This window comes from Chaetodon auriga, chromosome 21 (genome assembly GCF_051107435.1).
Source record: "Chaetodon auriga isolate fChaAug3 chromosome 21, fChaAug3.hap1, whole genome shotgun sequence".
NCBI lineage: Eukaryota > Metazoa > Chordata > Actinopteri > Chaetodontiformes > Chaetodontidae > Chaetodon > Chaetodon auriga.
In genome coordinates this window covers 21,688,277-21,702,176 of record NC_135094.1, presented here as the reverse complement: position 1 = coordinate 21,702,176, position 13,900 = coordinate 21,688,277, and the positions used below count along the sequence as shown (strand labels likewise).

The following is a 13,900-nucleotide window of genomic DNA, read 5'->3' as shown; positions in this document are numbered from 1 at the left end:
ACGCACAAGAAAACAATAAATAGAAGAAAAAACTAGAGAGCTGCTGTAACAGGCTGCCGCTCGTACAGCGCCACAAGCGCCGATGGGTGTCACCTAGTAATGATGAGCCTCACTGCAAGATTTTTTCATGGGCCCTATGCACACAATCAAACAAACATGCTTGCACAGACATGAAGGCACACACACACACCAAATTAATTGACAGTACAAATTCCATAAGAACATGATATTATTTCTCCTTGGTTCGGTGCATCAAAAATAGCATAATGCACATTTCAAAAAATATAGACTGTGCTGGCAGTGACCCAAGTCAATTGTTATTATAACAGACTGGCTCAACAGATACTGCTGACTTAATTTTGTTGTGTGGCATCCGACAAGCGTTGTTATATGCATAGCATTTAAAGGACATTGCTTAAAAATGTCCTTTAAATCAAACTACCTGGCTCTAAATTGATAGAATTAGCAGTTCATTCAGTCTCTCCCTGCCACTGTGCAAATAGTTTTTAATTTGTTTTAACTATGAAAAGGATCTTTCTGCTGCGACACTGACTGGTAATTTAATGAACATTAACGACAGCCACTGGTGGCGTCAGCTAGTAATGATAGGCCTCAGTGCATTTTTTCATGGGTCCTATTTTATGGTGGCCAACAAGGGCAAATGTACTGCAACAGCCCAAAACATTTCTGTTAGTAGAAATGTGAGGCAGCCTCAGAAGCAACACCAAATCAAAAACAAATACAAAAGTCCAAAATAAATAAAACAAAAATGTGCTGCAAATGAAAAAAAAAAAAACAAGTGCCATAGAAAACTGAAAGATGCTGCAAATACAGAAACAAGACAAAGTATGAAATGCATAAACCCTGAAATTAAATGACAGATAAACATTGCATATTTTGTCAACACAACAGAAGTTCTCCAGACACCTAGAGGTAGTACTACATGGAACAGCCTGATTTTCAACACGAGAGAGAGAGAGAGCAGACGAGAGAGTGTTCGGTTTTGAGGTAGGAAGTCCCACGGCCAAATGTAAAAAAGAATACGTACCTTTTATGTCATGTCACCTCTTTAAATCATTTCTTTTGTTTTCTTATATTCAGGTCTCTCAGGATTATTCTGCCATATCCAGTGATACTTAGTACCATCAGCTCTGAGAATTCCTGGATAAGCAGTAATGAATGTCTTGGTGGTCGATACAATACAATGATGAGCACTGATAATTCTGCTTTGATCTCCAGAGTAAAGATATTTAAATGATTTAATTATGAATTTACACAGGTCAATGCGACACCCACCCTCCTTTTGTCTGACTGATTAAAAAATATAATTTGGAAGACAAGCTTATATTAGTGTTGCTACACCAGTAGTACTGTTTAGCCAGGTCTCAACTAAAAACATAAAACACAAATTCATCATAAACCAAAAAGGATTTGTAGGCAATGATCTCACATTAAAAAGAGCTTATATAGATTCTGTGACAGATACCACAGAACACTGACAAATTCACGATTACTGAGACAGATACAGATGGTTTGTGATTGCTATGCTATGTTTGACCACGCCACTGTCTGTTTAAATCATTGATATGTTTAAAGCAGCATGGGTTTTTGTCTAATTTCTGATAATTTTACTCAGCTTTCGTGTGGCAGCTTTAACCAACTCCTTGATTTTGGAGGTAGGGAAGGCAGGTCTTGGGTCCATGGAGAATGTGATCAAGAGGGATAAGAGGGGTGTGACTAACTAGGTTAGCGACATCGTCTGAATGCCTTGGGTGATGTGTAGCACAGGGTCTGGTGGGTAATCAGACACACAGGCTTTGTGCCTGTATGTACTGTCCTTTGTGCTTATCTTTGCTTTCTTGTTCTAGAACAGCATGCCAAGAGCATGTCGCAGGTTGGTGCCAAGCAGTCTGCTACCAGTGATGTTTGGATGTATCCCATCAGGCTTAAAGCAGCTTTTACAGCTCCGAAAGATGTTGAACTAATTGTTGAACTAACTGATAAACTTTATCCCATGCGTGATGCATGTCATTGTAGCCATGGGGTTAGCCATTCAGGGTAATAGTGATGTGTCGTTCGCGAACGTAACGGCTCTTAGAGCCGGCTCTTTGAAGTGAACGACGGGAGCCGGCTACTGATTGATGGGGAGCCGGCTCTTTTTCTCTCGCTTTCTTTCTCTTGAAGCCGCACGTGATTGGTCAATATGCGTGGTGTCGTCTCTGTGTCTGCGCTGCTTCGTGCGCTGAGCAGAGGGGGGAGGGGCGGCAGTTACACACACATACACACGCACACACAGCAGCAGCACACGAACGGGTCAAGAGAAGTGAGAGAGTGCAAAACGGAGGACATTTACCAACAAAAAGTAAGTCCAGAAATGAGTGAAAGCAGGAAAAGGAGCCAAATCTGGACTCACTTTAATTATATTGATGGCTCCAAAGCAGAGTGCATTGTCTGCAAGACAAAAATTTCATATTGAGCTGGCTCAACCAACAACCTCCACAGGCACCTAAGAACTGTCCATCCAACAGTTCCACTGGAGAAGCAACCAGTTGAACCTGGTATTAATGAAGGTGCCAGTGTGTCATCTGCAACTGTTGCTGCTGCTCCTGCTGCTGCTGCAGTGTCAACAGCATCATTCAGCAGACTGTGCATTGTTGCAACTTGCTCTTCTCTTGTGTGTTTTTCAGGGATCCTGTGTTTGACTTTTAATTTGTTAAGTATAAAAAAGCTAAAAGTTTGTTCTTGTATTTCATAGTTTATTTATTGTTGCACTGAGAAGTAAATATTTTTAATTTACATTTTGTCGTGTCGTGTGTTTTTCCGGGATTCTGTGTTGCTTGACTTTAAAGTTGCTTAGTATAAAAAAGTTAAAAGTTTAAATTAGTTGAAAGTTCACTGTAGAGTGAAAAAATAAAGGCATATTTATAATATAGTAGTATAATACATTTTTTTTTTACATTATTCATTCATTTTGTGCATAATGTTACATTATTATTGGTAATATATCAATTAAAGCAACAAAAAAATCTGAAGAGCCGTTTGGGAGCTGAAAGAACCGGCTCTTTTTAGTGAGCCGAGCCGAAAGAGCCGGTTCTCTAAAAAGAGCCGGAATTCCCATCACTACAGGGTAAGGAGTTTAGTGAAAGTTTTGATTTAATTCCTTTCCCAAGGTTGGGATGGGGCTTGATATAAATACATGTTGTGACTGACAGTCACTTCTCCAGGAGCAAGCAAAGGTCTTTTTTTTCTGAACCCCTGAGCCAGTTTTCCATCATAGAAAAGTTAAAAGAATCCACTGTGATGTCACTTGGATGTGTGGAGAGAAACGACCAATAGCTGTGTTAGATCCCTGACAGACATGTCATTCAAAGTAAAATTTTCAGTCTTTTAATTTCTAGTCGGATTTGCCTTTGCAGTGGACAACATCAGCACAAATCTTGGTCGGAGTAGATGTTGTCTCTCTGGCGCTGTTGATGTGCCAGTAAGAAGAACCTTGAGGGAACGCTTGTTTGAGAGCCTTAACAGCTGATCCAGTGGTGGTAGGACACATCCAGAGCAGCATGTCAAATCTGTGCGAGGATGCTCTACAGCTGAAGTAAAGAAAATTTTCAGCACCTTGTACAGAGGCTGCTACAAAGTCAATGATTTGCTGATTTTCACGTTTTTGGTGCAACATTTTTGCAATCCTCTTTTCAAATTGTGCAATTCTCAGTCAGTTGTTCACACTCAGTGCAGCTCACAGATTTGCCATGTTGTCTCCATCCTGATCCCAGGTTTCCAGTCACAGACAGCAAAACGCTCAAACAGTAGTGAGAAACAGTAAAAGTGATAAAAATATGGTGGTAGCCTTCTCCTTCTTTCATTAATTTGAGTCCATGTAATCTATAGGTATCCTGGATCCACTTTCTGAAACTTTTGACAGAAAAAAACAAGGATATCAACAAAAGAATGTAAGCAAAGCAAAGAGGAAGCAACAACGCACCTGGTCTAAAAGAGAGCAGGAGCTGAAAGCCAAGTGAAAGTGTCAGCATAACTTTCCTTGTCAACTTGTGACCCTTGCTAAACTCAAATGCATTGTTACTATAGAAATGGGAGAGACGAGATAATTGTTTGAATTTGCAGGATGGAATTTTTTTTGTCTTTTTTTATTTTAGAAATATGTCTCAATTCCAAACCCTCTTGACATGTTTGAGAGAACATTTTATTTTCAAAGAAAACACAAACAGAAATCAATTCTAATTCTTACCATACTAGCCGATGTAGCATTTAGTGTGTGTTGGTTTGTTTTGACCTTGTGTTGTGGCACTTTTTTATGTGGGTATTATATTTCTCTGACAGGATGTACAGACGAACTTCCAACATGGCTGGTCTCAGTTATCCTCCAGATGTCATCACTGTCCTCAAGGTATTTATGTGTGTGTATGTTTGTTTGTGTATTGTGAAAAGCTTGTATTAAAATGACATACAAATAGCCTTGAACATTCATGGTATTTTGTACAAAGGTTTTATTGGCAAGTACATGGTCAGTTTAAAAAAATCGTCATCCATCAATCCATTACTGAACTGGTCTAGAATGGAGGGATGAAAAGAGGTTGAGGTTGAAGGGTGGGATCAAATGACAGTTTGATAATAAAGAGATAAACCGAGTGTTTGGAGGTGGCTAAAGGTGTAGTGACACTGATCCCATGGAAGCTAAATCACAATAACTGCATTTTATTAAAAAGGCCACGGCACTTATGCATGTCTTATGCAAGTCTTTTGGAGCAATACCTCAATGGAGCGTCGTAGCTTGATCTTCTTCTCCATGGGTGAGAAAATACAGAAGAGGTGCATGAAGTGATGTGAAAGAACAAAGCAGTAATGACTGATGCTGCAGTAGGGTGGGAGGATGCTCAATTAACATCTCAATGCAAAGAGAGAGAAAAGATGAATTCCACCAGAGTGAGTTCCCTGCTATGTGTCGGTAAGCTTTAGTTGTGCTGACACTGGGGATACACTGCGGGTATTACAGATAGGCAGTAGGAACTAAGTGATACTAATGAACTAATTATTGCAGCCTGGTAAAGGGTGAATGAGGAGAAGGCAGTGTATCTAATGGAGGCTGGGCAATGGCAGAGAGTTTAGCAGTGGTTTTCTATGGAAGTATGAAAGTATGCCATGGTGAGGGGGAAGTGTTGGGCAGGGAGGAGGAAAGGGTGGGTCAATAGGAAAGGTAGTGACAAGGGACAAAGGTGGCTTGGCACAGCTGGGGCACTTGGAATGTCCACTAAACATTCACAGCTAAAAACACTGCCTCTCAGTTGATCCAAATCCATTTTTTATTTTGTTCATGTGTGACTTATTTTTTCTTTTTTTTCCATGACAGTGTGGAGCATAAATAACATGAAATGTGATCTTAGTGTCTTTCCACAACAGTCTTGTGAAGAGGCACTGACAGATGTTCAAAAAAGACCTTTACATCCTTAAATTTTGGATGAAACCTGTTTTTGCGAAGCCATTCACATCATGATCGCACCACTCCAGGCTCCAACACACACACACACACACACACACACACACACACACACACACACACACACACACACACACACACCTCTGTACAGAAGTCGCAGCCATTGCTCCACAAAAAGACATAATTAATAATTTGTCTCGCTTTGTCCTGATCCTCATTATCATCTCCACACAAATTCATTGACTTCCACTTCATGTCAACTTATAAATCAAATCATGAATGCTGACTCCATGTTTACTTTCAAATGACAGTGTCCTGTGTATTACGTTATATGACAGTGTTATTGTTCTTTTGCATATGTGGATCAGTTCAAGACCATGACCAGTTCACAGTGGATTCTGATATTAATTTGATTAATTTTGCATGGCTATAAGAACATTTCAACTGAAATACTACCTGTATTTTTAGGTTTTCTTAACATGATACCTTTAAAAAAAAATAAGGTACCATGACAATAAACAGATGAATGGGTATGTTGATATCCATGTGCTAACAAAACTTGTTTGTATGTATATGTTCTAGCATGCAGACATGTGGTCCTTTGATGTGTTTGCACTAAATGATGCTAGTGGAGACCACGCTCTGAAATTTGTCTTCTATGAGCTGCTCACCAGATATGACTTGATCAGTCATTTCAAGGTATGCCAGCAAACTTCCATTGTTTTCATCATCCACTTCAGATAATATGTGATTGTGTGTCATCATTATTCCATTTCCAAACACAGTTTCTAATACCTGGTTCATATGTGTCATATGTGGGAAACTCGATGGTTATGACTATCATTGATGAATGTAATTAAATTCATCTCAGTGTGGTATAAGGGGGGAGTTTGAAGAGGTCACAGAGGAATGTTTGGTATTTTGCACTATAAATGTTTTACTCAGCAAATTCTGTCGTGTGCTACTGTATATTTGAAAAAATCAATATAAGGGCTTTTGTGTGTCTAGGGGGAGCTGTGTGAAGTCTGCTAAACTTTGTCAAGTAACGTCACTTCTGAGTGAGCAACCTGAGCTTAAATTAGCCGCTCACAGACCAGAATCTCAGACAAAACTGCCAGGGGTTGTGTTACATTGTTGGTGATGTCAATGCTTAAGTTTTTCACAAGGAAAAATAATGTATCAATGGTGTAGTGAAATAATCTCAAATAATTCCAAGACCAGTTGCTGTATTACACCTTTTGTGAATTTCTGAAGAAAAGTCTTGATGGGAAATTTAAATGAATTCATATGTTGTGCTTACAAAAACACAAAAATATTGTCCAAATTGGAATAATCTGGAGTTGTCCATTCTTTTTTTTTCTTTTTCTTTCTTTTTTTTAACTTCCATTAATGCTGCAGTATTTGTCATTGTGCTTCTTTATGTTGCCGCTGTTTCAGGTTCCTATTTCTGCTCTCATATCATTTGTGGATTCATTGGAGCTTGGTTACAGCAAACACAAGAACCCATACCACAACCTGATGCATGCTGCTGATGTCACACAGACCATCCATTACCTGCTCCTGAAGACTGGCATGGTGGTAAGTCTTGTGTTGGCCTAATGGAAAATGAAAACAAAAAAGCATTTTTACAGAAGGCAAAGACTGCATATTTTCTCAATCATACGTCTTAAAATGATGTAAGAGGGTTTTAACAGACACGAAAAGACTATCAGGTTGCCTTAAAGAAAGTGTACAAGCTTGTCCTATATTAGGGATTAAAAAACAGGATAGCTCTGCCTCTGCTGTGCAGATTTTCAGCATTCTTTTAATGAATGAGTTCATGACATTTGAAACTTTTGCAGTAGTGTGACAAGATTACATTTCATGCACCAATCTGAGGTAAGTAAAATCATTATTTGAAAGGCATAACGGTATTTAATTTGTATATAAAGAGTGATATATCTAAAATGCATGGTGCCAATGCCAGGGAAGTTAAGGCTAACACCACATTTTAGTAGCTAAATTAGGTAGTTGTAGTGACCACGAAAACAAACGTTTTGAAGACCTAAAGCGTTTAGGCTGGGGGGGGGGGGGGGGGGGGGGGCGTTGCGTATAAGTTACTAGGGTTGGCTACTAAGTTGTTACAACAAGTTGCACAATAACTATGGGTACTTCACGGACAGTTCAGCAAGTTGGACTACTTTTTCAGTTTCAACATGTAAAAATGGCTTTGGCCAGCTGGTTATCATTTGGGCATCTTTTTTGCTCCATTTTGGCACTTCCCCCAGTAAAACACAAAAGGATACATTATTATGAAGTAGCTCCTTTTCTCCTCCAAGCAAAATAATGCTACTAGTGAGCTTCTACAACATGTTCATACTGTTGGACCCCACAAGAAATGCATATACTGCTTCTGGTGTATTTTTATAAATATCTACTATGCTCTACAGCTTAGTAGAAGGTGTTAGAAATTATGGGTCTTCTTTAAAGTAGATCTGTGCATTTCAGTTCAAGAACCATCTGCATAAACTGAAGAAAAGCAGCAGACAACCATGAGATCTATTTCATGAGACAGGTGTGTGGGAGTGGGATCAAAAGTTGCAAACTCCTGCACACTAACTTACAATATCACATTTACTTGCAAAAAGGCCTGTTTTACAACTATCTAGTAAACAGCTGAAATGGTTCATGCCTAAGGTCGCATTACACCATCACCAAACTGGACTTCTTCGTCCACCAAAAGATGGACTCCTGTTTCTTGTTGGAGATGTCTATGCCTTTGTAAGGGAAAAGAAGAATGATAAAATCTGTGTGTGTCTGCTGTGTACCACCTTCACAGTTTTGTTTTGTTTGTCTGACAATTGATGTAACTTTTAACTTATCGACATTTGTTTTCCATTTCGTCTTTCATTCCTTCAAAGTCATAAGCTCATTAAGCAGAAAGAGGAAGAAAGATGTCTGTCTTCCATATGGAAATGAATTCTTGTTCTAATATCAATGCTTCATGGCAGTGAAAGCACTTGAAAGCTGCCCCTGGATACTGAATGTGCCAGTTTTTAAATGTGTTACAGACAGTTATTTTTTTCCACATAAATTTTCAGTATTTCAAGGATGTGTAGCCTATAATAACAAGCATGTAATTTTGAACACAGACATCGCACCATGGAGGTGTTTATAATCCGAAGGTGTGTGTACACCATTAGTAGACATAACATTATAACATTAGTACTATTTGTAATGCTTAACTGTTCTTACTGCAATAACATATTTCAAGAGTATCCTATTATCCTTATTGTATTTACTATTTATCTACATATTGGTCACAAAATTATTCATAGGAATACAACATATTCTTTGCAAAATAATAGTGTGCAATACTGAAAATGCCACATCCCCACAAAAGAGCAATATTTATATTGATAGAAGCTTTCACATTATTATTTCACAATCACTGATTCTATAATACCTGTGTGTAATAAAGGCGGTCAGATCAGACCAAAAGTAATGTGAAAACCATGATTTGATGACCACTGCTGAATTGAGCTGCCCTGGGTAGGAGCCACTACAGATTCCCGAAAAGAGGAAGCCAAAGAAGAAAATCTACTATGACTACCAAATAGGTAGGTAATGTTAAGTCCTATTCAGGGCATTGGTTAAACCTTTAAAATCTCATCCCTATCCAACCAGTTGACTTATTAAGACTGCATGAAAAAGTTAAGATGGCTTATATGTGACTCTGCATCATCCCTCATTTACTATGCATCGATCTATGAATGTGCAAGTAGTCACAAACAGTACAGTAGTGGCTGAACTGGCAGAACACATTAAAAACAGCAATATAATTTTCAGGCTTATAGAGAACTAACCATACAGGTCTGCAGACCTTTTTATGCAGGTGAAAAATGATTTGCATTTGCTGAAGAGTTGTAAAATATCACTAAAACACTGCTGCACAAAGTGTGAAATTGACACTGGTGACTTTTTTCAGAATAAAAACATATTTTATTTGTCAGGACTGTGACTGAAACATTTTCAATATCTTAAAGTAAATTATTGAATGAAACTTCTTGGAGATGACCTTCCTGTCTGTTTTGTGGAAGAGTGGTAACAGTGGCTGTTGCTGACCTCCAAACAAATGAGAATACAGGTATGTAAGGGGGATGCACATTTTGGGTTTAAAAACACAATTTTCAAGTGAAATTAATCAATTATCAGTCATTATGCCAACAGACTTGACATAAATATGAACAGAATGAGATGAATATAGGTGGTTATAGAGATGGTTATGTAGCAAAGTCTTTCTAATAATGACAAGCCATGCCACATAGCAGGTTTACAGTGATGTGAAACGTTAAAGATGGCAGCGCCATCAGTGTAATGCCCTCGACATGTTGATAGTTATGACAGATGGAATGTGCTGGGAACAACAGCTTAATAACAATGTAAACTGTCGAGCCACTAAAACTGTTAAAGTAAAATCTATTTCATGCATTTATTTCTTTCATTATGGAAATAAAACCTGTTTAACAACTTGACTGTGCAGCCCATTTTGGTTCTTCCACAATAAGTACCTCCTTATTGTGTATCTTGAAACAGCCACACCATTTCTTTCTTTCTTTTTTTTTTTTTTTTTTAACAGAGAAGCTGTGGAGATCTGCAGTCTCTCCTCCTTTTCCCCATTGTGTCCCAGTGTTTTCCTCTCAATTTGTCCCCTGTCTGTCACTCCCTGCCTGTCATGTCTGAGTCTGTGTCACTGCAGGGCGTGGCCGACAGTTTGGGTCCGGCCTCCTCTCCTCCTGAGCACAGCTGCATTCAATCAAGCAATCAAGACTCACCTGCTGTCACAGTATGTCAGCACAAGTGTTTCACCCAGTATTCATCGAATCACCTGTGTGTCTACCTGCAACCTGAAGATCCTGAAGATTGCCATGTACCTTTTCCCATGTTTTAGATCTTGTCTGGTTTCCTGCATTCCTGATTATCATTATTTATTTGTGCTCAGGTGCCTAATCCTCACCTGTCCTCGACTGCACCATACTTGTCTTAAAAGAAAATGGAGTGGACACTTTCCTGGACTCAGTCTGCTTTGGATTCTCTGTTTCATCTGGACTTGTCTGTTTGCACATTCTCTGCGCATTCATTAAAACTATTGACTTTCATTTGCCTCTGGTCTTCTCCATTTGAGAGTGGCATTTTGTGTCCTTTAAACTTGCAAAAGGTAATAGAAGCCTGTATGTCTACCCAAATTGGTTGTAAGATAAGATAAGATAGGATAAGATAGACTTTATTTATCCCACAATGGGGGGAAATTCACATGTTACAGCAGCAACAACACAGAGTAGGGGTCAGAAGTCAGAGGACAAGAAGACAAGAAAATATTGCACAAGTGTTATATACCCTATGGTAATTTACAATATATACAATACGTACAACCTTATTTACTTATACGTACTACTCATTTAAAAATGACGATTGCACATGAAAACAGGAAAAATGTGAGATGTGATCAGTACAACTTGCATTTGAGTTGATGTTATTGTGCACTGTTACACATCTGATGGCTGTGGGCAGGAATGACCTACGGTAGCGCTCCCTCCTGCACTGGGGATGTAAAAGTCTTGTGCTGAAGGAGCTGCTCAAGGTCCTCGCAGTGTGGTGCAGGGGGTGGGAGGAGTTGTTCATGATGGATTATTCTAAACAATATTAACTGGATGGAAATTACCAACATATGTGATGTAGATAAAGCATGGGATTGCTTTCAATTTACTTTCTTGGAAGTACTTGACAAGATAGCCCCATTAAAAGAGACCAGGATTGAACAGAGATCTCAGCCTTGGATAAATAATGATATCTTGGATACCATTCACTTGAGGAATCAAATCTTAAGTGAGTTTAAAAGAACCAAACAACCTGCTCTTTTTAAAGAATATAATATACGTACAAATAAGGTACAGCGAATGGTGGATGAGGGGAAAAAGGATTTTTTTAGATCTAAAATTGAAGAGCATAAAAAGAATCCCAAGAAATTGTGGGCAACTCTTAGGCCTTTGGGGACGAAAGAGAACCCTAAGCAAGAAGAGGGCAAAATAGGTCTAGATATCAATGGGTCCATATCATATGAAAAAACATTGGTGGCAGATACTTTTAATGGTTTCTTCACAACAATTGCAAGTAATCTGGTGCAGAAGCTTCCATCTACTTCTGGCGTTTTTAGTGATCCACAGAGGGAGCACAAGTTTTATGACTGAAAGGGAGTCCAGCCAAACACTTTCTATTTCAAGCAGGTAACAGAGGAACTGGTACCAAAAATACTCAAAGGCCTGAACTCTTCCAAGGCTACCGGCTCTGACAACATCCCTGCTAGATTTCTCAGGGATGCTGCGGAAATAATCACTCCTGTCATAACCTATGTTATTAATTTATCCATTGAAAAAAGCCAGTTCCCAAATAGTTTTAAGGTGGCAAGAGTGGTACCTTTATTTAAAAAGGGGCCCAAATATGATCCTGAAAATTTCCGCCCTGTATCTATCCTGTGTTCAATATCAAAAATTGTTGAAGGGATAATTTATGAACAAATAGACACTTTGTTTGACCTCCAATCAGGCTTTAGAAAAGCCCATTCCACTGATACCTGTCTGCTTTATCTTACTGATTTTATTAGGAAAGAGGTAGACAAGGGGAACTTTTGTGGCATTGTGTTAACAGACCTTCAAAAGGCCTTCGACACAGTTCAGTACAATATCCTTTTGAACAAGTCTCCTCTTCAGTGGGTGAGGTCATTCTTGGTTGGCAGAGAACAGGTGAGGATGTGCAAGGGACCTTGTCCTCACTACCTAAATTAACTTGTGGAGTTCCTCAGGGGAGTATTTTGGGTCATCTCTTTTTTTTTTTTTTTGGTTATATGTTAATGATATGCAGTCAGCCATAGATTGTAATTTGTTTTTATTTGTAGATGACCCAGCAATTCTAGTCTCTCATAAAGAGAAATCAGAGGTGGAAAGGCTGCTTAGTTTAGAACTCTTCAACCTCAGTGCTTGGTTAATGGACAACAAGCTGTCTCTCCACCTTGACAAGACAGAGTCAATTCTTTTTTGGTCCAGAGATAGACTGAAAAAGTCTTTGGGGTTTAGGGTAGTCGTAGGGGATGTTGAAATTATGGCCAAAGAAGTGGTCACTTACTTGGGCTGTACAATAGATAATACATTAACGGGGGAGTTTATGGCCCAGCAAGTCATCTCAAAGGTAAGTCAAAGGATTAAGTTCCTGGCAAGAATATTCAGCCTCTTAGATACAAACACCTTGAAAACCCTTGCGCTTGTTCAATGCCATTTTGACTATGCCTGTACATCTTGGTACACTGGCACTACTAAACGTCTCAAAGACAAACTACAGATCTGTCAAAATAAACTGATCAGAGTGGTCCTCAAATTCCATCCTAGCACTCATGTCTTTCCTGACCATTTCTCCAATCTAAGATGGCTCAGAGTGGAAGAGAGAGTCTCTCAACTGATACTGTGTTTAGTTTATAAGATAAGAAATAACCTGGCACCCAAGTATTTGTCCAATCATTTTACTAAAATTAGTGACTCGCACAATTATTCCATCAGGGGGAGTTCCACTGATTACAGGCTCTGCCGGTTTAAGAACTGTATGGGAAAGTATTCTTTCCTATACTCGGCAGCTGTCTTGTGGAATGGTTTGCCTGCCAATCTCAAACTGTTGAGCTCCTCCTACTTTCAGTTTAAATCTTCCATTAAAAAAGTGGTTATCAAATTCATAAACAAAAACAAAACAGGAATATTGTGCTGTCTGACTGTGTATCTGCTTGTCTGTCTAGGGACTTAGCCCTTGTTTTCTTCTAATTCCTTTAGTCATTGTGTCTTTTGTGTTTTTTTGTCTTGTTTTTACTTGCATTGTTAGATGACTCCTCTTCTCTTTTGTCCTCAATGTTTTTAGTATATGTGTTGTTACTCCCTTACCATCTTTATGGACCACAATGGAAACAAGCCTTTGGGCTTTATTGTGTTATTAATCAATAAAGTATTCAATCAATCAGTCAATCAATCAAGATAAGAATAATTATCACTTTTATTACCCTTCTATTTTTTATTTATTTATTTTTTTCAGTGGTATGGTGTTCTATCCCTCCAGTAGAGTCCAGGAGACATGACAAATATATGCTATGGCACATTAAAGCTGTCCTGGCGACTTGTGGTAGCCCAGTGTCTTACTGAAAAGCACTTTACTTCATCATGTATAGTAATCATCACTATTGCCTGTTCCATCATAGATTATCCCTATCTTCTTTCATGCGTACACAAAAACTTTCAGAAGAATGCATCTGTAGGTGGTTATTTCTAGCAATTCTTTTTGCTGAAAATCACATTTAGTGTTGGAATGTTATTCATGAAAGCTTGTTAGATTTAGAGTTTTTTTGAATAGGACCCAAGGGGGCAGAAACAAAGCACG

The 13,900-nt window shown here is 38.7% G+C and overlaps 1 protein-coding gene across 1 annotated transcript in view; it reads left to right on the top strand.

The window, feature by feature from the left end:
- Window positions 1-13,900, top strand: part of pde1ca (phosphodiesterase 1C, calmodulin-dependent a) — a 134,342-nt gene that overhangs the window by 27,159 nt on the left and 93,283 nt on the right. Inside the window, exons 6-8 of the mRNA XM_076721407.1 lie at window positions 4,339-4,405; window positions 6,035-6,151; window positions 6,890-7,030. Coding sequence (XP_076577522.1) covers window positions 4,339-4,405; window positions 6,035-6,151; window positions 6,890-7,030 — 325 coding nt within the window. The remainder of the gene's footprint in view (window positions 1-4,338; window positions 4,406-6,034; window positions 6,152-6,889; window positions 7,031-13,900) is intronic.